Consider the following 22,802-nt stretch of genomic DNA (forward strand, 5'->3'; position numbering starts at 1 on the left):
GCCATGGAGAAGCCCAGCAGTGCCTTTTGTGCGCTCTTGGGCCTGTCGCCTGGTGCTTGGATGCGCCTCATAGGGTTTTAAGAAAACTCAATGCATTTAAGGCCCCTAGTGCACTACAGGCCTTCGGACCATGGTCATCTGGTGGGCTCCTTAGCTAAAGGGCCTGCTGCGGGGGCCTAGGGGCGGCAGGGTGAATGTGGCAGCAGCCACAGGAAGGAAGGCCTGGTGGGTGGGCAGTGTTCTGTCGTATGACTGAGGCCCGGCCACTCCCAGTGCCGCACCCACATCCCTGGGGTGAGGTCTGGAGCAGAAAAGGGGCATCAGGGCTGGGCTCAGGATCTGCCTGTGTCTTCAGCTGCGTGTCGTGTGTTTAAGTGGAAACGAATGGGCAGCCGCGGGAGTCCGACGGCCTCCTGGTCAGGGTCTGCAGACAGCCTTACTTAGGCCTGGGGCCGGGGCTGTGCCTTGGTGGTTGGAAAAACCCAGGTGGGGCTGCTCAGCGTGCAGCGGCCACTGACCATCAGGAGCTAGAGAGGGCAGATGAGCCACATGGAGGCCAGGTCAGGCCCATGGTGGCCACTGCCTCCCCTGCTGCCTGGGCCAGTCTCTCCCAGGGGCGCGTAGGCTTATCGCCAGGCTGCTCACAGGCCTCTGGGAGCGCTGCCCGACAGGGGACCTGGGGACGGGCCTAGGGTGTGGCTCGGGGTCCTACGGCCACCATGTGCGTCGTCTGTCGGTCCGTCTGTCCGTCGGTGGCTCTGGCTCCCGACCTGGGGCAGCGCCGGGCCGTGTGGGCAAGGGGCTAACGCTGTGCTGCCTTTTTTCCCACGCGTGTCCGCAGGTAACTAGGATTTCTACCTCAACCGCGAGACTATGCAAGGGTGGGCTGGGCCGGCGGCGCGGGGCCCCCCATGGGACGGCGAGGACGGACGAGGCCGGAGAACAGGCTCTACTGTGAATCAGCGCCGCGCAGACCTGCGGAGACGGCTCGCTGGGGCCCAGCTCCAGCCTGTACTGTCCATAGTTTTAGATAAAGTATTTATCATTTTTTAAAAAGTATAAACAACTTTGACTTATTTTATTCCACCGAAGCCGTAAAGGCAACCTATTGAGAGATGTAGATACTATATGTGAAAGGATCTATGTAAAAGACGTCCATCCGCCCGAGGACTGGCCACCGCAGGGACCGCCAGCCGCCCGGTGCTATCTCGTCGCAGGCCGGCCTCCATGCTCTTGGTGCTGACTCTCGGGGTTGACCAACGCCGACGCCAGGCCCGGTGCCTGCCCTGTTTATCTAACGCTCTTCCTATACCAAAGGCCCCAGCTCCGAGTGGAGGCCCGCCCGCCTCGCACTGTGAACGGCCTCGCTCGGCCCCTGGGTCCGCATCACGCCTTTGGCATAGGAATGGTGGCAGTGTGGCCAGGCTGCAGCAGGGTGCCTCGAGGAGGAGGGGACCTGTTTGAGTGGTGCTCGCGAGGAGGGTCTGGAACCCGCCGTGTGACAAGTGCATTTATACTTTTGTACGTCTCTGCTCGTCCGGGCCCGCACCACGGCTGCCCAGGGAGGGTCAGCGCCAGTGGTGGCTGGGGACGCGGGTGGTTAGTCGTGGGTGCCTGGTGTGTCTACAGGGGAGTCACGCTGACGGGTGACAGTATTTTATAGAGATGTGATGAAAATTTATAAATTTCATAGACTTGACTTCATTTATTTTTAGACTGTATGATGAATACACAGTAAACTAAAGAGAAAAAGGAAGAAAGAAAAGTGAGGGGAAACCTTGCTGTTTATTCAAGTGCACAGAGGTGCTGGCCCAGGGCCCACCCACCCACCACCCACCACCCCCCACCCCCCACCCCACAGCTGGAGTGACACTCTCCCCCCGCCCCCTGCAGCCACATCCCTCCACTTGGGAGGGATGTGGTGGGGTGGCAGGGCAGGAGGGCTGGTCCCTGAGGCTCCGAGGTGGTGGGTGGGGCTCTCCGTCGGCCGCACAGCATCTGTGACTATGCTGGGTCCTTGGTGCAGCGGTGTTGTCTGTGTGCCTCCCTGGAAGGGCCAACGTTGGCCAAAGGTGCTGGCAGGGGGCCCAGACCCCAAGGTGGACACCCAGCCAAAGGCTAGGTGTGGGCAGTCAGAGCCCTGTCCTCAGGTGCTCACCACCCCCCACCAAGTGGCACCCACCAAGGAGCGCAGGAGGTGGGCCTCCATGTAGGGATCTAACCTGAGCCTTCCCCAGCCTGGCCAACACCACCCACCCCTGCAGAGTGGGACCCTCTGCTGCCCCGAGGATCAGTATGGTAGCCGAGCCCCAGCCCGCCACCTCATTCCTGGGGTGGGCCTGGAGCCAGCCTTTCTGGCAGGTGGAGGCCACAGTGTCAGAGCAGGACAGTGTCCCACCTCTGGCCACCTCTACACTGCTCAGAGCAGCAGTTGAAGCTGGAGATGGAGCCCTTCTCCTGTGACCACCAGCCCTACCCCGTCCCCTCCACCCCAGGTCGGTGCTCCTGGTGGGTGTGTGATGGTGCTGTCCTACCCCCTGCCCCCACCCCTCTTCAAGAGGCTCCCCACCCCCAACAGAAAGCTGCAGGGCTGCCTGAGGAGCCCCATCTGAACAAATGACACTGTACACAAACACTGCATGGCTTGTGGCCCACTGTGCCTTGTCTGCCCTCCAAGCTACAGGGACAGACACGTGCACAGGGCCTGCCCCACAGTGGGGCCAGTTTGGCCTCTCCACACCCACCATCCGGCCCCAGCCCCTCGCCTTGGCCGGGTGCCGCTGCCACAGGAAGGAGGGGGCACCAGGGTATTGGGCGTGGGGAGGAGCCCCGCTGCTGCTGTTGACCCGGTGCTCCACTCCACTCCAGAAGTCCGATGGCTACGGTCGCTTTGCTCAGGAAACCCTAACAATGAAGACACCCTCTGGTCAGGGGACACAGCCCTCCATTTAGCTACAAATCAAATGGTGACCTATTTAAGATCCCCCCATTATTTATCCCGCCCGTCCACTGTAGGACTGTTTGTTCTCACTCACACATCCATCCACGCTCGCTCTGTCGCACCTTGGTTTGTAATGCAGACGGGCTTTGCTTTGTCGTTTCGGTAGCCTGTGTTTCAGTTGGGGTGCTAACTCCCTTCGCTTCCCAAGGGGACCCCACTGCACTGCATATCCATCTCTAGACGCTGTAATAAAATACCTGTTTTCACTTGAACCTAGTCTGGCAGCAGTGTTTCTTCCCGATGATGACACGGCAAGATCCTGGAGTGCACAGGGCCCAGGGCAGTGCTCACCGTCCCCAAGCAGAGAGGACGGTCGCTTCCAGTAGAGGCTCCACCTGCTCCTCAAGACAGGCACTGTGGCCACGACAGACAAGTTACGATGACTTCCCCCACCCCGGTCTCAGAGGCCCAGCCCCTGCTCAAGGGCTGACAACTATGACCAGGTCAGGACCACCCAGGGCAGCTTCCTTTTAGCCTTCCTAAACCGACTACTTAGCGATCTTAAGGCCACCAACAAACCCTGAGGTCCTGTTGGCACTCAGACGGGGGCCTGTGAGCGCCAGAAGCCCTGTAGGCTGGGTCCCAGCCCCCCCTCGCCCTTCCTGGCTCTGGGTTCCAGGCCTCCCCACTCTGTTGCTCCCAGGCACGTCAACCTTGAACCTGGGGAGGGCCTCGCTTCCCTCAGGAACGGCTGTGTAGATGCAGGACAGGCGCACGGCAGAGGACAAATTTCCCTCTCTGCAGTCACAGCACCACTGGCCCGTATGGAAAAGAGGTACCTTTATTTGAACAGAATATACTGGCCACCCCAAAGGCAAGCCTTCCAGCTCTGCCCCAGAGGCGTCCGGCCAGGGCCTGCCCCTTCAGCAGGAGAATTCACAGCGGCCCCAGCACAGCCCCACACCCTTCACAGCTTCACCTAACTTTATACATTCAGCCTGCCCAGCGCAGGAGAATTGTGCCTGCCAGGCCCTGGGTCAACACACCCAAGGGCAGGGCACAGCTCCTGGGAGGGGGCACTGGTCCCCTGGCAGCAGCAGGTGGCACCGACGTACCAAACCAGTCCAGTGGTTCCCAGTGTTCAGAGGACACTTGCTGGGTGGTTTCTCGCAACAAGGCAGCCCCTGCCCACCCTGGGGCGTTTTAAGTCTTTAAACCAAGACACTTCCCACAGCAAATCCAGGGTTGGTCAAGAAACCTGGGGCCAGAGGGCAGGGAGGCCTTGTCCAGCAACAGGACAGCTGGGGAGCCCCACCAGGCCTCATGCCTTCAGGCCGCTCAGCTGGAACCTGGCCTCCTCTGATATGCCATACTGTTCCAGGGGGTCCTGTGTGGGTGGACGACAAGGGTGGGGGGGCATAAGCCTGAGCCCAGGAGGCCCCCATCCCCCGCCCCCTGCCCCCACCCCCATGCACACCTTGCCAGTCATCTTCTGGATCTCATTCCTGTAGAAAATGAGGCTCCTCCGCATGAACTCATAACTGGAGAGGAAAGCTGAGTGAGCCCCCAGGGCCCCGCACTGCCCTAGGCTCCGCCTGGCCCTAGGTTCTGTCGGCACCCCACCTGGCTTGACGCAGAGCAGCCATCCACTGCTGACACTGCTCCTCACTGCAGCACTCGAAGTGGTACTTCCTCTCTGGGTCCTCCAGGAAGCCTGGGAAGGGAGCAGCCCCATGTGTCCCTGCTCCCTCCCACCTCCCGCCCCCCAACCCCACAGCCTGGGCCTGGGCCCATTCCTTACTAACAGCTGGCTGTGGGTTGAATCGTGTACCCCAAAAAAACATATGTTCACGTCTTAAAACATATTTCCCAGGACAGGGACTCTACCTGGACATAAGAGTCACTACAGGCCTAGGTAGTTAACTGGTTAAGCTCAGCTCACACCGCAGGAGAGTGAACCTCTAATCCAATAGAACTGCTGTTAAGAAAAGCCGAACCTAGACCCAACCACACAAGAGAGAAGATCCCAGAAAATGAAGGCAAAGATGGGGAGATGTTTCTACAAGACAAGCTCTGCCAACGACCCCTCCAGAAGCTGGGCAGATTCTCCTTCAGAAGGAAGGAGCCGCGCTGACATTCTGATGTCAGACTTCTCGCCCCCTAGAACTGGGAGGAATACATTTTTTCCTATTTAAGCCTCCCAGTCTGTGGCATTTTCTTGCGGCCTCCCGCGGAAACTAGTAGAAGTTCTATCTTTCCCTCTGCAGACCCCACCCTCTCAAAAGCACCGAGGAGAAAACCCTCCCGGTTCCCCAGCACAAGCCCTGCTCACAGGAGAAATGGAACAGTTGCAGCGAGGCACGCCGGGAGAGAAATGCTCCCCAACAAGACAACGGCGGCCGTTCGAATCACTTCCGTCTCGGTTACTGGGCCCCAAGGGAAAAACCAGCGCCTGAGGCTGCTCGGACACTGCACTCAGTCTCTAGGAACTTAGGTGGGGCCGCGCCGGGGCGGGGACAAGCAGTCTCGTCCCAGGCCGCACTCACTGATGGAGAAGCTGTTGGGCTCTTCGTGGATGACTCTGCAGTGCTCCAGCAGCAGGGCTCCAATGGGCTGCGGGCAAATAGGCGCATGGGGGAGGGCCCCGCCCCCGAGTCCCAAGTCCGCCCCGCTCCGAAACCGGACCTCGACCCCGCCCCGTCCCCGACTCCGAACCTAACCCCTACTTCGGTCCCCCCCACCACCCTACCTCCGCCTCGTCCGTCCGGAAGTAGAAAAGGAAGTTGACCACCAGCTTCACCAGCCGCCGCTTCACCACTGCGAGCACAAGGCGGGATCGCGCGGGTTCAGCACCTGCCCATTCCCGCCCCCTCAGCCGCCCGCCCGCCCGCTCCGGCGTTCCGGACCGCTCACCGCTGCCTTTCTTGGGTCCCCGCATGCCCAACTCGGCTGCCATCTCGGCCGGCTGCCGGGACAGCGCCTGCAGCTCCTTGTCGTTATAGCGCATGGCGCCGCCGGTACCCAGAACGCGGAACGCCGGCCGCGCCTTCCCGGCCGCCGTCCCAGCGCTCGTCGATGCCGGCGCCAAAAGAGTCCCACGGCGCCGTCCCGGAAGCGCAGCCGGAGCTACTACGCCTGCGCGCTCCCGGGCCGCTCAGTCTGTCAATCACCGGCGTGTGGCGGAAGCGTCTCGGAGGTCGTCAAGACGGAGCGGAAACTTCCTGGGGCGAACGGGACTATAGGCAAAATGGGTGGTGTTATATATGACCATGTAATAACGTGAATCCGGGATGGGAACAATAAAGCATCCCCACGACAGGTGGTGCCCCTTACTCAAGCGAACAGGCGCCAGGGGTGGGAGGCGAGTCGCAACTACCTTCCCCGCGAACACTGGCCCTGCGCGAGCCGTGCTGACCGAAAGAACGAAATAATCCGGCGCGCATGCGCACTTCGACTTCCGGTTTGGCCTCCTCTACCCTCTTTCCTTCAGCCTATAAGCGTCTCGCCCGCGCCATTGGGCGGGCCGGGCATGCGCACGCAGGAGGCCCCGCCCATCCTGTTCCCGGAAGTGCTTTTTCAGCTATCGGCGCGCGTGCGCAGGACGAGGTCGTCGCGGTGGCTGCGGCGCCTGAATAGACCAAGGCAGTGTGTGAGGAGCCCGTGGATTTGACGAAATCGTGGGTGAGGATTAGGAATGGTGCGAGACTAGGGCGGCGGCCCCAGAGGACTCCTTGGAGGGGAGCCGGGCGCTGGGCCGGCCCATCACCCCCGCCCTCCCGCAGGGAGCTCCGGCTGCAAAGGCCCGTTGGGTCGGGTGGGGTTGGGTGGCAACGGACCCGGGGCGCATTCCCTGAGTCCGTTAGTTTGCTGCCTTTGTGGTCCGGGGCTTATCTGGTTCCTGTAATAGGTGGAGGTGACGGCGCTCCTGGTTCCAGGCCCGCCGAGGAGTGAGGAAGGTCCAGAGGCGGAGCTCTTGGTGCGAGGCCCAAGAACCCGTTAGCTAGGCTCGTTTAGCGAGCGAAGCCCAGAGTTTAAATGACTTCTCCCCTTGTCACTCTGGGAGCCCGGCCCCTTCTCCCTTCTGCCCTTTGGCAGCTGAGTACGACCGACCCGAGCTTGTAAATAGCCTGAGTCAGGTGAAGAAGTGGTCTCTCAGCTTCCTACCGTGACTGCTGAGGTCTCATTTCTGCCTCCCCCTCACCCGCTGCAGCCTCATCCTTCATACCATGGATGTGGTTATCCTGAGCTTTAGATCGTCAATCTTATTTTCTAGGGCTGAAAATAGCGTTCGCTGCTCAGGCAGGTACTGTGTTGAGCCGTGCTACTTTTTGGGGGTACTATTCTCCTCTTAACCCTCCCCCCAGAGCTCTTTCATTTCTTCATTTTTCCTATTCGTCTCATTTTCTTTTCTGGCTATTAATTTTTCTTTCGAAGCATCGTCATTTCACACGCCTTGTTTTTCAGTCGCGTCTGACTGACCCCATGGGCTGCAGCACGTCAGACTTCGCTGTCCTTCACCATCTCCCAGAGTTTGCTCAAGCTTATGTCCATTGGGGCTTCCCTGGTGGCTCAGAGGGTAAAGCATTTGCCTGTGATGCGGAAGACCCAGGTTCGATCCCTGGGTCGGGAAGATCCCCTGGAGAAGGAAATGGCAACCCACTCCAGTATTCTTGCCTGGACAGAGGAGCCTGGTGGGCTACAGTCCATGGGGTCGCAAATAGTCGAACACGGCTGAGCGACTACACTTAAATTATGTCCATTGAGTCAGTGATGCCCTCCAACCATCCCATCCTCTGCCGCCCCCTTCTTTCACCGTCAGTCTTTCCAAGCATACAAGTCTTTCCAAGTTGTAGTTTCCTACGGGTTGAAACAATGGACGTCTTTTTTTCCTTTCCTGCCTGCAAACTTCCCTTTCAGCGCTGGCATCCTCCTGTTCCACTCAGGACTGGAGCTCCACCCGGCAGCTGAGTAGCTGTCCTAGAACCTTCTGTCCAGGCTCCCATGGGCTGGTTTCTGTTTTCAGTCTCACTGTCTTCCTCTTTTTTTCCATCAGAGCTCTTCAGGTAGGTTTTGAAGAAGTCGACTCATTTGTTCAGTTTGAGCCCTCGGTTTGCTGAAAGTGGCTTTATCCATCCTCACAGTCAGAAGTGTGGGTGTAAAGTTCTAGATTGAAAGCCCCTGAAGGGAACTGGGAAAAGCCTTGCCCTGCCTTACGTGTTCCTGCTGTTCTGAAGGCTCTCATCTCATCCTGGTTTCTGACCTCTTGTTGCTGACTTTTCTATCTACTAAAAACTTTTTTTAAGTTTTAGTGCCATAAAACTTCATGGTCTATTTATTGGAGAGTTTTTTATTTTGGGGGGTTGTTTCTTTGATAATACTCTCCATGTTTTTTGTTTTTCTTTTCTAGTTTTTGTTTTGTATTTGGACTGTAGTTGACTAACAGTGTTGTGCTTCAGGTGTACAGCGAAGTGAATCAGTTATATGTATATACAGACCCATTGTTTTTCACTTTGTTTCCCTGTACAGGTCATTATAGAGCACTGAGCAGAGTTTTCTGTGTTCTGTATACAGTAGGTTCCTATAGGTTATATCTGTATTAAATATAGTGGTGTGGCCATGTTTTGTTCTCAGTCCAAAATTTCTAGGTTCTTGCTTTGCCTGCTGTTATCTTGTTATTTTGCTATTGTTTATTTTTCTGTTCTTCTTTATGATAGCTTTGACTCTTATCTTCAGGCGCTCACATTCAGTGTGTTGTTAGGCTCATCGCATCTTTGCTTAAAGGGTTTGTCTGGTGTTTAACTGGCCATGCTAACCTGTGGCATCCTGTTCTAGTTTCAAGCTGTGGGAACATCGCCCATCGTCCAAGAGAATGTTATCATCTTCTGTTGAGCTTTTCACTGAGTTTCCTTTTTCCCCAATACATGCATTTCTTCACGTCTGTTTAGACATCAGTTCTGCGTGGAGCTTCCCTGGTGGCTCAGATGGTAAAGCATCTGCCTGCAATGCAGGAGACCTAGATTCGATTCCTGGGTCGGGAAGATCCCCTGGAGAAGGAGATGGCAATCCACTCCAGCATTCTTGCCTGGAAAATCCCATGGACAGAGGAGCCTGATAGGCTACAGTCCAAGGGGTCACAAAGAGTCGGACACGACTGAGCAACTTCACTTTTCTGCGTGGAGAGCAGTGCTTCTGTAGTGAGCTCAGGGGGCCTGGAAAAGTGCTGGGGTTTGGGGGATGCAGAGCCCCTAACTTTTTGTGTCTGAGAATACTGTCTCTGGTGCTCTCTCCCCAGAAAAAACTCCTGACCTCCCCTGTCCTCTGGGCTGGGGACTCTAGCTGGGTCTCCTGCCTGCTGGACACAGGCCAGGTTGTGGGGGGGGCGGTGCGGCATGGAGTCTGCTGCTCAACGGGCAGGGACCGATAGACCTGGCCTTAGCCCAGCCTCTCTGAGACTCTGACAGGTAGGCTGGTGAGTGATTAAGTATCTGTCTGCGTTTGGGTTTCCTTAGTTGGTCAGATTCTCCTTGCAGGCTTTCACGACACCATGGCATGTTCTTCTGGCTGCTTACGAAGGAACTGGCTGTCCCCAAACTGACTGGAACTCTTGGCTCTGTTAGTATTTTGCCATTACAGTTGACGGCTCTGGGTGGCCTTGTGGTGATTCTGCAGCCAGCTAGGTCAACCCTGCTGGTTATCCAACGTGAGGTTTTCATAAACTCATCAAGTAGTAGGGCAAGTCAGTGGCACAGCTGGCTGGTGCAGGAAACCACCAGTGGCTTACATGACATGAGTTTGCGCTGCATCTATGTGGTCAGAAACTCAGCACTAGTCTCGCTGGGTTTTATTCCCTCTGGAGGCTTCAGGGGAGCACCAGCTCCTGCTGAAAGACATGTGCTTTCCAGCTTCTAGAGGCACCGCATCCCTGGCTCACAGCCAGCAGAGCAGCGTCTCCTGTGTCTGCCTCTGACCCTCCCCCTTCCTCTTATAAGGACCCTATGATGACACTGGGCCCCCCTGGGGAATCCAGGGTCGTATCCATCTCAGGGACCTAACTTAATCCCACCTGCAGAGTCCCCTCTGCTGTATGAGATGACGTGTCCAGCACCCCAGGGAGCTGGACAGGTGCATCCTTGGGGGTTCACACTCCTGGGCCCCAGCCCTGTGAGCTTACCCTAACAGAGTCAAGATACTGTGGGTTTAAACCAGGGGCCTGGGGCCAGCATTGACAGTGAAGAGAATGTAGGATGAGAGGAAGGTACCTGAGGTTGAATCTGAACTGAACCTGGAGGAGTATGGGAGACAATAGGAAATGGCAGTTGGACAGCTTGATGGGTATGGAGGAGAATCAAGGGCCTGGAAGAGTTGCTTCCACTGCAAACGAGCTGTGACTGTCTCTTGTGTTAGGCAGTAGGGGTTGGGGGCGGGCAGGTAGATGGATGTGTTCTTTGTTCCAGCAAACGTACTGCTGAATCAGAGCAGTAGAGTTTAGGTTGCGGGAAGGAAGTGTAGACGAGCAGAAAAGGGATTCAGAGGAGGGACTGAGCAATGTGGGCCTGGGCAGTTTGGGAAGGCTGCTTAGAGGAGATGGGACTAATTAGTGAGAACTCAGCCTCCTCTTCTCTGTTGCTGTTTCGGGTCCCTGGGCCTTTGCACTCCTCAAAGAGACCTTCCTTTCCGGTCCACCCCCACTGTCACCTGGAGATGCCTCATTTCTCCTGTTTCTCCTTCCTCATCCCCATGTGCCTGGCCCAGCATGGGCCCTCAGCCATTGGAAGACAGGTGGTGAAGCCAGGGCTAGGGTGGTGAGAGTGGGGAGAGGTGAGGCCAGGCCAGGAGGGTGAGATCTTACACATAGTCTCACCAGCTGCCCCTTGGCTTCCGCAGGTTTCTCCCCTGGTCTGACAGAGTGCCCAGGGTCTCACCATGGACTTCCAGCATCGCCCCGGGGGCAAGACCGGGAGCGGGGGTGTGGCCTCCTCTTCCGAGAGCAACCGGGACCGCCGGGAACGTCTGCGACAGCTGGCTCTAGAAACCATTGACATCAATAAGGTGTGCACCCACCTGCCCACCCTGAAGCAGCAGCTCAGCGCCCTCCAGACCGCGGTCTCCCTAGGCCTGGGGTTGGCCCGCCTGCTTCTCTCCTCTGCCCGCGTCCAGCTTGTGCTGCAGCACAAGGAGCCGTGTCCCGGCTGGGGAGATGGAGGATCAGCAGTGCACCTTCAGTTCTGCCTCTTCCTAGACCCCAGGCCGCCGCCAGTGTGGGGCTGGGGGCTTCCAGGGGACCCCTCTCTGGGGCTTGCTGCAGAGGCGGGCAGTCAGCCCCAGCCCCAGCCCTGTGCAGTGGACCCTGTGGGATCCCCGGGGTGGTGGTGCTGGCTTGGGGCTCCAGCTTGTCCTCCATCCCTGAGCATCTCCCCCACTGCCTGATGGATGTGTTTCTTCTGCAGGACCCCTACTTCATGAAGAACCACCTGGGCTCCTATGAGTGCAAGCTGTGCCTGACGCTGCACAACAATGAGGTGCGTCTTCCTCAGGGAGGCACTGGCTTTAGAGCCCTGCTATGCCCAGTCTCCGCCCTGCACAGCACTGGGACAGCCACCGTGGGGTCCCTGCCTCCATCTCCGTTTCCTGTAACATCAGTGGCTCTGATATAACAGACATGCATCTGCAAATGTGGGGATGTCCAGGATGTCCACATAGGGCGGGAGGTCTGGAAGGCGTGGCTTCTAGTTTGAGACTTTAAGCAAGTGTCAGTCTAATGCTTGCTTGCATTGGGTTCCTGCCCTTTGCCATAAGCAGGTCCTCCCTGTCCTTTTCTGTGTGTGGAGGACACACTTTCTGTCCGGTTGGTTTGCAGCTCCAGACGGCTGCACCGAGCTGAATAGTCTCATACGGGAGCATCTCCCTGTGGTTTTGGGGCTCCCCTTTCTCTGTGGGGGAGTATCCTGAACACAGGGTCCCTGGGGGTCATAAAAGCCTCCAGTTGGAAACTGCTGATACACGTGTCTTTGTCTTGGGACATCATTGAGGTGGAATCAAAGGGCATGTTTATTCCATGTGTCCCCACCACTCCGCAGCAGTATCCACTGGCCCTACCCACATCCTGGCAGCCACAAGACTGCTGTGTCCCCCCGCCCGAGACTCTCATCATCTCTGGCTTTTGAGCGTCTCGTCCCCCTGTGTGCATACCCATGAGAGCTCGTGTGTTCAGTAGCCATCAGGCCCCTGTCAGCGCTGAGCCCTGTGGGTGGAGGCGGGCCCAGGTGGGGACACGAGCCCCACCCACTCACCGTGTCCTCATGCATGTTCCTCTCGTGTTCCAGGGGAGTTACCTCGCGCACACCCAGGGGAAGAAACATCAGACCAACTTGTAAGTACCTGGCACCCCTTCCCATGCCTGCTGTCCCCCTCACCTCACATCTCCAAGGTCGGCTGGGGATGGGGCGCTCCTGGCGTCTGGGGCTGTGGCCTTGATGGCCTGTGAGGAGGGGCCTCAACACTGTGTCCGTCCCGCCTGCAGGGCCCGGCGAGCGGCCAAGGAGGCCAAGGAGGCCCCCGCCCAGCCAGCACCGGAGAAGGTCAAGGTAGAAGTGAAGAAGTTTGTGAAGATCGGCCGCCCGGGCTACAAAGGTAACTGTCGATGGCCTTGGCGGGCAGTCCCTCACCGACCCCCAGCTTCACCAGTGGCCTCAGCTTCCGTTAGAGGCTTCCTGCCCTGAGGGCGGGGGCCATAGTATCTTCTCTGCTCTTTATACTCCTAGCAGAGGTGGGTGCGTGGGTGGGAGGGGTCTGCAGGCCCTAGTGTAGTCCTCTCCTCTGATCTTAGAACTGAGTGCTGGCGCTTTTTCACCTGGAGAGAGAGTAAGGGAAAGGGCCAGCAGCTGCAGAGGATCAGGTTGCTAAGGAGGAGGGGAAGGCAGGCCTCCTTGCAGGTGTTCTTGCTGAAGTGGGCATACCCTGTGTATGGCTGGCGTTTCAGACAAGATATGGCTCGGGAACGCCCTGGAGTGGAGGGCCTTCAAGTGGTAGGGCTTGGTGAGCCAGGGCGAGGATGGCACTACCCCCAGAGAGGCCACCACAGGCCTTTTGGTCAGTCTGGGTCATCTGGCCTCTTCCTGAGTGTGGCAGGGAGACACTAAGTGCCTGAGGGGCATATGAAGGGCCCCAGAGCTGTGTGGAGAGCAGCCCAAAGCCACAGAGCTAGGAAGTGATGGGCACCTGCTCCCAGAAGGTCTGGTGAACGGGGATGGGCAGTGGGGAGCCCAGCCTCTGCCCTCACCCAAGTGATATCAGGCAGGTGGCACCTGGGGCACAGCCCTCCCACCCTTGGGCCGATAACTGCTAGTTGCCCAGCAGGGTGACTTCCCCCCACCTGCCAAGCCAGCTCTCCCATTCATGGGTGACATTAGGCCAGTCCTAGGACCCCATTACTGGACCTGACATCTTCCTGTATTGCAGTAACCAAGCAGAGGGATACAGAGATGGGCCAGCAGAGCCTCCTTTTCCAGGTGAGCACAGGCCGGGAACCCTTTGTCCTGAGGGGAGGGGCCCCTGAGAGGCAGTGCTGTCACTGGCCATGTCCCTGCAGATCGACTACCCCGAGATTGCCGAGGGCATCATGCCCCGACACCGCTTCATGTCTGCCTACGAGCAGAGGATCGAGCCCCCAGACCGGCGCTGGCAGTACCTACTCATGGCTGCTGAGCCCTATGAGACCATCGCCTTCAAGGTAGTTCGCTGGGACCCCGGAGGGTCCTGCAGGGTCTGCTCCATCCAAGCAGCTGGCCCCGGCCCACACCAGGTGCCCCCTCTGTGCCCTTGCCTCCTGAGGGTTGTCAGAAGATGATGCAGAGCGAGGGCAGGGGTTGGGTGTCCACCGTGAATCAGAGACCCTGGCGTGGCCCCAGCAGTGAGGTGGCCCTGTTACCAGGCTGTACTGGGACTCTGTGACCTCGTCCTATCATCAGATAATGTTGACGAGACAGGGTAGATTGCAGCTTTCCTGGGTGGCAGGGCTGCTAAGCAGTGGAGCAAGAATGTCAGCTGTCACCCCCACATCAGACCCTGTTCCCTCACAGAAGGGCCTCCTGGGCCAGGCCATCTCATGGTCCTGAGGGCCTGTCTCTGCCCCTCTACCCCACACAGGTGCCAAGCAGGGAAATAGACAAGGCTGAAGGCAAGTTCTGGACTCACTGGAACCGGGAAACCAAGCAAGTGAGTCACTCCATGTCCACGCAGTTCCCCATCCTTCTCCCAACCCAAGGCCTCTAGGACCCTGCTCAGTTCTTCCTGTCTGTCCAGTTTTTCCTCCAGTTTCACTTCAAGATGGAGAAGCCGCCAGCCCCACCAAGCCTTCCCGCTGGGCCTCCTGGGGTGAAACGGCCCCCACCCCCACTGATGAATGGCCTGCCCCCTCGCCCGCCACTACCAGAGTCGCTGCCCCCGCCCCCACCAGGAGGCCTGCCCCTGCCACCGATGCCGCCCAGCGGGCCTGCACCCTCAGGACCCCCAGGCCCTCCTCAGCTGCCCCCACCAGCTCCTGGGGTCCACCCACCAGCACCAGTGGTCCACCCACCAGCCTCTGGGGTGCATCCCCCTGCTCCTGGGGTCCATCCCCCAGCTCCTGGGGTCCACCCCCCAGCACCAGTGGTTCACCCACCAGCATCTGGGGTCCACCCCCCAGCTCCAGGGGTCCACCCTCCAGCCCCAGGAGTCCACCCTCCTGCTCCGGGAGTCCACCCTCCAGCCCCAGGGGTCCATCCTCCCCCATCTGCTGGCGTTCACCCCCAGGCACCAGTGGTGCACCCACCAGCTCCTGCAGTTCACCCCCAGGCTCCGGGGGTGCACCCAACTCCTGCAGTTCACCCCCAGGCTCCAGGGGTCCACCCACCAGCTCCCGGGGTCCACCCACCAGCCCCTGGGATCCACCCCCAGCCTCCTGGGGTCCACCCCCCTCCTCCTGGGGTCCATCCTCCGGCTCCTGGGGTCCATCCCCAGCCACCTGGGGTGCACCCCTCAAATCCTGGGGTGCATCCCCCAACACCCATGCCCCCGATGCTGAGGCCCCCACTACCCTCCGAAGGCCCTGGGAACATTCCTCCCCCTCCCCCCACCAACTGAAAAGCCACCCCTATCCTAGCAAGTCTGGTTTGGTTTTCCTGGGTTTTGCCCTCAGAGTAGAGTTTTTTTGTACTGGGCTAGGTGTCCCCATTAAAGAGTCTGCTGACCCTGAACTGGACTGCTGTGTCAACCTGTGGGCGGTCAGCACCTGCTTGCTGTGGGTGAACACACGCGGCTGCTTTCCACTACCATAAGGGGGTGTCAGGGTCCCACCTGCACCACAGTGGGTAGCCCCTGGTGTCTCTGTGCCCTGGAGACCCTTGGGCGAGGACAGACCCTGTGGGCCAGCAGAGTGTGGGATGGTTCTCTGGGAAAACAGCAGAGTGAAGAAGGCTGTTCACTCTCCTTGGGGGTCTCTGTGGGCCTCAGAGGTAGGGTGAGCAAGCACGTGGGGTCACTGGGGGCCAGACCCGCCTACCCGGTGTGAAGTGTCATCCCCCTTGGGGCTGGCACCCGAATCCTCCTGGGGCAGGGTCTCCACACCTCGCCCTCCCACACCCCCAGGCTGTTGATCGCCTGGCTGTCTGGGCCATGCACTCCTGCTCACATTCCTGCTCTGGGGAGGGGGAAGATTTGTCAAGGACAGTCTGACAAATGGGTCACAGGCCACACACACTGTATCGCTGCTCAGGAGATAGGCAGGCACGTTGGAACAGAAGGGGCTTTGAGAAGGCCGTAGGCCTCCCAGGCTCACAGCAGGCACCAGCCTTCAAGGTCATGTCCCAGGAGGAGATAGGGACCGCCCTGCACCACAAACAGCTCTGCTCCCTCTTATAAAGTAGGGCAGCCCAGCCCCTGGAAGCTCCCAGGATGCCCGGTCCATCTCTCTCTCTGGCCCTGGTGCTGTCAGCCATGGGGGCTCTGCTGAGGCCAGGGACCCCCAGGGAAGAGGTCTTCAGCACCTCAGCCTTGCCCAGGGAGCAGGCCACAGGCAGCGGGGCACTCATCTTTCAGCAAGCCTGGGACTGGCCACTCTCCAGTCTCTGGCTGCCAGGCAGCCCTCTGGACCCCCTGTGCCTGGTGACCCTGCATGGGAGTGGCAACGGGAGCAGGGCCCCCCTGCGGGTGGTGGGGGTCCTGAGCAGCTACGAGCAGGCCTTCCTGGAGGCTGTGCGGCGCACCCACTGGGGCCTGAGTGACTTGACCACCTTCGCAGTGTGCCCCGCTGGCAACGGGCAGCCTGTGCTGCCCCACCTGCAGCGGCTGCAGGCATGGCTGGGGGAGCCCGGGGGGCGGTGGCTGGTGGTCCTGCACCTGGAGGAAGGTATGTGTTGGGGCTGGGGTGGGAGGCCAGGCTCTAGTGCCCTCCTCCCAAGACCAGGGGACTGCAGAGCCCCCAGCCCAGACCCCTCCCCAGTCTCAGGAAGTGGAAGCTAATGGCCAGAGGTGGGTCACTGTATCTTTGCTTGTTCGGGGCCAGAAGTTCTCCAGCTCCCAGCCACCCCTCTCCCCATGCAGTGCCTGGGGGAGGCGGGTGTGGGGGCTAACACCTTGTTCACCTACCTGGGAGCTACAGGGTGGGGGGTGGAGGAGGGAGGCAGATCAGTGCAGCCTGATGGTCCAGCAGAGGAGTGCCTCTCCTTCCATACTGGGTAGCAAGAGGTTCCTGTTCCAAGGGGCCACTGTCCTCAGACCCACTACCAGAAGTCCCCCAGGAGCTCTCCAGCCTAGAACCCCCAAGGGCTCAGGAAACACAGGTGGCAGCCCCACCGCCCACCCCATCCATCACTTGTAGGCCACTCCTGCCCCAGGGAAGCCAGGAACCAGCGTCAAACCTCTCTCACCAGGTTCCCCCAGGCTTCAGTTGGGGTGGGGTCTCCCTCCTATGGAGGGGACAGGCTTGGGGGAGGGGCTCGGGCTTCCGTGGCTCAGGTGTCTCCCTTCTTCCCTTGTCCCGGCCGCAGTGACGTGGGAGCCAACACCCTTGCTGAGGTTCCAGGAGCCTCCGCCTGGAGGAGCCAGCCCCCCAGAGCTGGCGCTGCTGGTGGTGTACCCAGGGCCTGGCCTGGAGGTCACTGTCACCGGGGCTGGGCTACCTGGCACCCAGGTACCAGGGAGTGGAATGTGGCTCTCTCAGGCCCCCCAGGACCCCCCACAGAGCAAGGGGGGGATTATGGGTTTGGGTTTGTATTGTTTTTAACTTGGTCTCACGAAAGGCCACAAGTGCCCAGGCTGGACCTTGAAGGGATGTTAAGGGCAGCAGGCAGAGCAGGGTTGGCATCCGTCCCCGCCCCCCAACCTGGCTGAACTCCTGTGTCCGCCCGCAGAGCCTCTGCCTGACCGCGGACTCGGACTTCCTGGCTTTGGTCGTGGACCACCCGGAGGGGGCCTGGCGCCGGCCTGGGTTAGCCCTGACCCTGCGGCGCCGTGGAAATGGTAGGCTTTGCCTGGACAGGGACCCGACTGGGTGGCTGCCCTCGACCCACAGACCCCACCCCACCTCCGGCCACTGAACCCACGGCGCACGCGCCTCCCCTCTCAGGTGCGCTCCTGAGCACTGCCCAGCTGCAGGCGCTGCTGTTCGGTGCGGACTCCCGCTGCTTCACACGAAAGACCCCAGCCCTGTTACTCTTGCTACCGGCCCGGTCTTCGGCACCGATGCCCGCGCACGGTCGGCTGGACTTGGTGCCCTTCCCGCAGCCCAGGTGCGCGCAGGCTCAGACCTGGGGATGCGGGGAGTGTGGGCACCGCAGCCTTGCGCCCTCACGACCTCCGACTCTGCTGTCCAGGGCTTCCCCGGAGCCAGAGGAGGCACCGCCCAGCGCTGATCCCTTCCTGGAGACTCTCACGCGCCTGGTGCGCGCGCTGCGGGGACCCCCGGCCCGAGCATCGCCACCACGGCTGGCCTTGGACCCGGGCGCACTGGCTGGTTTCCCGCAGGGCCAGGTCAACCTGTCGGACCCCGCGGCCCTGGAGCGCCTGCTGGACGGTGAGGAGCCGCTGCTGCTGCTGCTGCCGCCGACGGCAGCCACCACCGGGGTCCCCGCAACGCCGCAAGGTCCCAAGTCCCCTCTGTGGGCCGCGGGACTAGCGCGCCGGGTGGCTGCCGAGCTTCAGGCGGTGGCCGCCGAGCTGCGTGCCCTCCCGGGGCTGCCTCCCGCCGCCCCACCGCTGCTGGCGCGCCTGCTGGCACTGTGCCCGGGAAACCCAGACGGCCCCGGCGGCCCGCTGCGCGCGCTGCTGCTGCTCAAAGCGCTGCAGGGCCTGCGCGCTGAGTGGCGCGGGCGGGAGCGGAGCGGCTCTGCACGGGCGCAGCGCAGCGCCGGGGCCGCGGCTGCAGACGGGCCCTGCGCTCTGCGTGAGCTGAGCGTAGACCTGCGGGCCGAGCGCTCGGTGCTCATCCCCGAGACATACCAGGCCAACAACTGCCAGGGGGCCTGCGGCTGGCCTCAGTCGGACCGCAACCCGCGCTACGGCAACCACGTGGTGCTGCTGCTAAAGATGCAGGCCCGCGGCGCCACCCTGGCGCGCCCGCCCTGCTGTGTGCCCACAGCCTACACCGGCAAGCTCCTCATCAGCCTGTCCGAGGAGCGCATCAGTGCCCACCACGTCCCAAACATGGTGGCCACCGAATGCGGCTGCCGGTGACCTCGCGCCGTGCTCCTCGTGCTGCCCCGGCCCGTATTTATTTGGACCCCGTCATTGCCCCAATAAACACGGGAAGGCACACGATTGGGGTTTCTGTGCATGTTTGGGGACAGGCGGGGGCCTCCTTCCCGCAGTCCTCGCCGTCTTCACCCGTTGCCTTGCGCCTCCGTCCTCCCTCCACCCCCCACCCAAAGCTCCTTATCCGCGTCACGCAGGCCCCGGGCAGGTTCTGGGGTCCTGGTGAGAAGGAACAGACGATGAGGGGGCCGCAGCACTTGGTTTATTTAGCTGGAACCGCAGGGACCTAGAGCAGATATTCAGAAACTCACGCGCACGACCCCGGTCTCACTCAGTCCCGGCCTTTGCCGGCACGGCGCTTCTGGCGGCCCAGAGGCCGGTCCTCCTCATCGGGGCGCCGCAGGGAGACCCAGGCCTGCCTCTTCCTATCCTCTGGGGCTCCAGAGTCTCGCCCCCAAGGTCGATGGCCCCCTTCGCGGGCCTCCCAGCGTCGCGGTAGGGCCCCCTGGGGCTCCCTGGCACCACGTGGCTTCTCCTCTTTCCGTGGCTTCTCCTTTCTCGGCCTCTCCTCCTTCTGTGGCTTCTCCTTCCCGGGCCTCTCCTTCCGAGGCTTCTCCTTCTTCAGCTTCTCCTTGGGCCCTCGGCCGGCGAGGGGCACATGCTCCCCATTAGCAGCTTCTTCAGATTCCCATTCGTCCTTCTCTGCAGCCTTTTCACTCCTAGGAATCTGGACCCTTTCCTCTAACTTCGAGGGGGGCTCGGGCTGCCTCACTGAGGGGGCCCAGGCCTCAGGCTTTGGCTGTTATGCAGACAAGCGCAGGGTGGTGGGATCAGCCACAATTCCATGGCTTAAGCCCGTTCCCCCAGTGAGGAGCCCACTGAGGAAGAGCTTACCAGGGTTGACGCTGGCCCCTTGGGTGACAAGCTTGACGAGGCCCACGACTCAGGGACAGGCGCGGGGGCTTCTACATCCCTAGCCACAGCCTCTGGGAGGGGACAGGAGGGGATGCGAGTCAGCCTGGGGCAGGAGTCGGGAGTGAGAACCACAGCACACCATCCATCCCCTAGAGCCCCCCTCCTGGGGACAGGCAAGGGGACCCAGCCCTTTCCACCGGGGTACACTGAGGCTAGGCTGGGTCCCTTCCAGCCCTGGGAAGGGGTTCCGGGTCTCCACTGCTGCTTCTCTTCAAACCTCCCTCATTCAGGGTGTGCCAGAATGCTCCAGTTTCTCTGAGGGCCATGGGAGCACTGAAGCACACAGGAAAAGCCACACACTGTAAAATGGGGGTGTACACGGCACTTCCTGGGCATGCAAGGCCCAGGGTATGGGGTGGTTAGGCAGGTTCATCAAGGTCCCTACTAGGGTGGAGGAGAAGGCAGTTCCCTGTAAGGTCTGTTGGAGAAGGGGATGGAGGGATCTCAGAACCGGTACCGGATAGAGGGACTCCTATGGGACCATGGGGGTGCACAAGGTCCGCTGCCCAGCAAGAAGTGCAGGGGGCCGCCAGGAACCCCTTACAAGATCCAGGCGGCCTGCGCACCGCCTAGGGTCGGGGCGCACAGACCCGCCCTGTCGGGTGTCCGTGCTTCCGGGAAGGAGTAGCCAAGTGTGAGGCTCACCGCGGCACAGCTGGAAGGCGGAGCCCAGCAGCGCCACGAGCGAGGCGAGCACCAGGCACTTGTTGAGCGTCAAGTCTCCCCAGGGCAGCTCGTCGCTCAGGGCCGGCGGCGGCGGCGGCTGCGGGGGCGATGCGGTCTGTGCCTTCTTCCGTGCGGGGCTCCGGGGGGCTGCAGGAGCAAATGCTGTCTGGGTTCTGGGGCAGCAAGGGGCAGACCTGCGGCTAAAGTCAGCTCTGCTCTGCCCGGCTGTGCGGCCCTGGGCTGAGAAACTAAGCCCTGCCGGCTTGGCAGCTTCACTGGGATGCAGAGAATTTTCCAGAAGATAATTAGCTGAAGCTTAGTGGCAACTAAGCTGGTGTTATCATGAATTAGCGGAGACTCACAGCCCTTTCAGTTTCAGCGGGGAAACCGCTCAGCCGGGAGCCCCATGCTGGCTATCCTCCCAGATCCAAAGACCCACCCTCCCCTCCCATGCTGGTCCATACCCATCCCCCCACCTCACCCCTGCCTCCTGCAAACCCACTTGCTCCTGCTTTCAGCTTCTCCTTTCCTGCTCCTGAGGTCACTTTGGACACAGGCTCCTTTTCCATCTTCTTGGGCTTGGTGTCCACACTGCCTGTGGGGCTGCCCTCAGTCACCCGCTCCTGAGAATCCTGTGGGGACACGTGTCATCCTGGATGTTCCTTCTAAGGGAGACTGAACCTTCCCAGGGGCTGCAGAAACCCACCCTTTTAAGCCAGCACCTCCCTACTCCAGGAGCACCTTGGGCTGAAACCCAGAGGGAGGACCCCCACCCCCACCCCCGCTAACTCACATGGGACCGGCTGCTGGAGTCAGCCAACCTGGATGTTGCTGTTGGTGGAAAAAGAGGGGAGAGTCAAAGTCGTGGGGACCCCCAGATCCCACTTTCTGTTGGGTTCTGCTGGGTGAGGGGCTGGGGACAGGAGATCCCCCAGTTTACAGGTTAGAAAGTAGACAGACTCAGAGACAGCCTTGCACAAAAGCACACAGCAGGTCACCGGCAAGCCAGGATCCAAACCCTGACCTGTGTGGCCCAGCATCTGTGTTTTCTGGGATCTTTACAACCCCCCCCCAATCCCCCAGGACACTAATGGGCACAGAGGTTGGAAACAAGGAGCATGGTTTAAGCCAGTCCAGTGTGGAAGTCCAAGTCCTGGTTTCTGAAGGTGGGCCACCTGACTCAGAAGGAGGATGGGGGTGTGGGCTTCCTCCCCCGGCACCTTCTCCGGTACCTCGCACACTGTCCTCCTGAGGCCGGCCGGGACAAGGGTCAGCCAGTACAGAGAGGTCCTCATCCACTTGACAGCTGCCCAGGCCTCCATCCAGCTCCTCCATGGCCCTGGTTGCCATGGAGATGGCTGAGCAGCAGCAGGCCCAGAGTCAGGCTAAGGGGAGCGGGGAAGAGGCAGCCTGAGCCCCTGCTATGGGCCTGGGCTTGCCTCTTGGAGCAGGGAGCTCCTTGCCTCCGCACACCACCACCCTGGCTTGTCCGTTTGCCTGGAGCCACCTTCCCTGGTAACTTCACACTTGCACAGGACATGGCCCGACAGCCCTCCAGCAGGCACTCTCCTTGACATCCCCCCAGGTCTGTCTTGGGACCCCTCCGGATAGGCCAACCTCTACGGGCTCCAGTATTCCTGTGCACACAGCAGAGACCGCTGGGGCCCAGAGCAGGCTGGGTCCTGCCCATGGTCACACAGAAGCGAGCACAGAGCCTAAACCGGAACCCTTGGCCCCAGGGTCAGCTCATGTTCTCTGAGACCAGGGACTATTTTTATCCGGTGCCCAAGGCCAGCAGGGCAGGCCAGCTAGGGGCCCAGCCCCTCCTAGGCCCTTGTTCCCCTGGGGTCTCCCTCTGGGTCATCCTTACCCCTCATTCCTGGCACCTAGCCTCCTTCCAGACCCCGTGGGTGTTGGAGCTCAAGTCCCAGCAGCCAGGACCAGCCCGACTCTGGCCATGACAGGCAGGGGGAGGGGGTTCCGGGCCTCCCACCCCCAACCCTGGGGTCCCTGCCTCCTCTATGCCATCCCCATAGGGCAGATGAAGAAACAGGCTGAAGGTGGAGCTGTGGACCAGAGGTTGTGCAGAACTGGAGCCAAACCCCATCCGTTGGCTCCCACAGCCCTGTTTTTTGGAATCCCCGGTGTCCCTGGCACCAGTGTTAGGGTGACCCATCCCTGGGCAGAAAGGGGACCCTTCCCTGGGGCCAGAGCAGTCGGTGGGGGAGACCTATGGGTGGGGAGTGCCCCTAGGGGCGTGTGGGGGCAGCCGCAGGAGTCGAGGACACCCCCGTGGATCTCAGGGGTGCCCTCCCAGATCCTGGGGAACCCCCCCCCACATCTTCCCAGGCCTCCTTGTGCCCCTCTTACCCACAGTCGCCACGCTGGGCCTGGTGGACAGCATGGAGCGCGGGTAGGGTGGCCCCAGACAGACAGCAGCAGGTGGCTGGAGGCTGTGCTGTGGGCCAATCAGCTCCTCGGCCTGCTGTGGGAG

General features: G+C 60.6%; 5 protein-coding genes across 13 annotated transcripts in view; 3 read left to right on the forward strand and 2 right to left on the reverse strand.

The window, feature by feature from the left end:
* DOT1L (DOT1 like histone lysine methyltransferase) overlaps window positions 1-3,213 on the forward strand; it is a 54,701-nt gene extending 51,488 nt beyond the window's left edge. For all 7 annotated transcript variants that reach the window (XM_070373988.1, XM_070373984.1, XM_070373987.1 and 4 more), the window contains one exon: window positions 842-3,213. Coding sequence is in view for 1 of the 7 variants with exons in the window: in XM_070373991.1 (XP_070230092.1) it covers window positions 842-849 (8 nt within the window). In the remaining 6 variants the exon portion in view is untranslated. The remainder of the gene's footprint in view (window positions 1-841) is intronic.
* A 550-nt stretch (window positions 3,214-3,763) lies between these two features.
* PLEKHJ1 (pleckstrin homology domain containing J1) lies at window positions 3,764-6,390 on the reverse strand. The gene is made up of 7 exons (XM_070373997.1): window positions 6,275-6,390; window positions 5,855-6,177; window positions 5,691-5,758; window positions 5,488-5,554; window positions 4,565-4,655; window positions 4,419-4,482; window positions 3,764-4,328 (listed from the first exon to the last, which is right to left on the reverse strand). The coding sequence occupies exons 2-7, from the start codon at window positions 5,946-5,948 to the stop codon at window positions 4,263-4,265; spliced, it is 450 nt and encodes a 149-aa protein (XP_070230098.1). The 5' UTR covers window positions 5,949-6,177; window positions 6,275-6,390; the 3' UTR covers window positions 3,764-4,262.
* An 85-nt stretch (window positions 6,391-6,475) lies between these two features.
* On the forward strand, window positions 6,476-15,174 carry SF3A2 (splicing factor 3a subunit 2). 2 transcript variants are annotated; one of them, XM_005888346.3, is made up of 9 exons: window positions 6,476-6,622; window positions 10,826-10,990; window positions 11,389-11,460; window positions 12,265-12,311; window positions 12,462-12,571; window positions 13,400-13,449; window positions 13,530-13,670; window positions 14,087-14,155; window positions 14,243-15,174. In XM_005888346.3, exons 2-9 carry the CDS (start codon window positions 10,865-10,867, stop codon window positions 15,059-15,061), a joined length of 1,434 nt encoding a protein of 477 aa, XP_005888408.1. In that variant the 5' UTR covers window positions 6,476-6,622; window positions 10,826-10,864; the 3' UTR covers window positions 15,062-15,174. The 2 variants fall into 2 exon arrangements, with proteins under 2 accessions (XP_005888408.1, XP_070230096.1); XM_070373995.1 differs by having other exon boundaries at window positions 6,527-6,638.
* Window positions 15,175-15,312: 138 nt separating this feature from the next.
* On the forward strand, window positions 15,313-18,733 carry AMH (anti-Mullerian hormone). The gene is made up of 5 exons (XM_070373993.1): window positions 15,313-16,325; window positions 16,966-17,108; window positions 17,329-17,437; window positions 17,544-17,706; window positions 17,791-18,733. The coding sequence occupies exons 1-5, from the start codon at window positions 15,872-15,874 to the stop codon at window positions 18,647-18,649; spliced, it is 1,728 nt and encodes a 575-aa protein (XP_070230094.1). The 5' UTR covers window positions 15,313-15,871; the 3' UTR covers window positions 18,650-18,733.
* Window positions 18,734-18,913: 180 nt separating this feature from the next.
* Window positions 18,914-22,802, reverse strand: JSRP1 (junctional sarcoplasmic reticulum protein 1). Of its 2 annotated transcripts, XM_005888347.2 has the most exons (7): window positions 22,679-22,802; window positions 21,541-21,693; window positions 21,102-21,139; window positions 20,811-20,940; window positions 20,288-20,455; window positions 19,562-19,653; window positions 18,914-19,466 (listed from the first exon to the last, which is right to left on the reverse strand). In XM_005888347.2, exons 2-7 carry the CDS (start codon window positions 21,656-21,658, stop codon window positions 18,999-19,001), a joined length of 1,014 nt encoding a protein of 337 aa, XP_005888409.1. In that variant the 5' UTR covers window positions 21,659-21,693; window positions 22,679-22,802; the 3' UTR covers window positions 18,914-18,998. The 2 variants fall into 2 exon arrangements, with proteins under 2 accessions (XP_005888409.1, XP_070230097.1); XM_070373996.1 differs by lacking the exon at window positions 21,541-21,693 and having other exon boundaries at window positions 22,679-22,782.

This window comes from Bos mutus, chromosome 7, assembly GCF_027580195.1.
Source record: "Bos mutus isolate GX-2022 chromosome 7, NWIPB_WYAK_1.1, whole genome shotgun sequence".
NCBI classification, from domain to species: Eukaryota; Metazoa; Chordata; class Mammalia; order Artiodactyla; family Bovidae; genus Bos; species Bos mutus.

Coding starts and splice junctions, on each gene's coding strand:
- PLEKHJ1 (XM_070373997.1), bottom strand. CDS start 5,948: ATGCGCTATAACGACAAGGAGCTGCAGGCGCTGTCCCGGCAGCCGGCC. Junction 5,759..5,854: donor GGGACCCAAGAAAGGCAGCG/GTGAGCGGTCCG, acceptor TTGTGCTCGCAG/TGGTGAAGCGGCGGCTGGTG. Junction 4,483..4,564: donor GCTGCTCTGCGTCAAGCCAG/GTGGGGTGCCGA, acceptor TTTCCTCTCCAG/TTATGAGTTCATGCGGAGGA.
- SF3A2 (XM_005888346.3), top strand. CDS start 10,865: ATGGACTTCCAGCATCGCCCCGGGGGCAAGACCGGGAGCGGGGGTGTG. Junction 13,450..13,529: donor AGCAGAGCCTCCTTTTCCAG/GTGAGCACAGGC, acceptor ATGTCCCTGCAG/ATCGACTACCCCGAGATTGC. Junction 13,671..14,086: donor ATGAGACCATCGCCTTCAAG/GTAGTTCGCTGG, acceptor TACCCCACACAG/GTGCCAAGCAGGGAAATAGA.
- AMH (XM_070373993.1), top strand. CDS start 15,872: ATGCCCGGTCCATCTCTCTCTCTGGCCCTGGTGCTGTCAGCCATGGGG. Junction 16,326..16,965: donor GGTCCTGCACCTGGAGGAAG/GTATGTGTTGGG, acceptor TCCCGGCCGCAG/TGACGTGGGAGCCAACACCC. Junction 17,707..17,790: donor GTGCCCTTCCCGCAGCCCAG/GTGCGCGCAGGC, acceptor TCTGCTGTCCAG/GGCTTCCCCGGAGCCAGAGG.
- JSRP1 (XM_005888347.2), bottom strand. CDS start 21,658: ATGGCAACCAGGGCCATGGAGGAGCTGGATGGAGGCCTGGGCAGCTGT. Junction 20,941..21,101: donor ACTCCAGCAGCCGGTCCCAT/GTGAGTTAGCGG, acceptor GTGTCCCCACAG/GATTCTCAGGAGCGGGTGAC. Junction 19,654..20,287: donor CGCCTTCCAGCTGTGCCGCG/GTGAGCCTCACA, acceptor GTCCCCTCCCAG/AGGCTGTGGCTAGGGATGTA.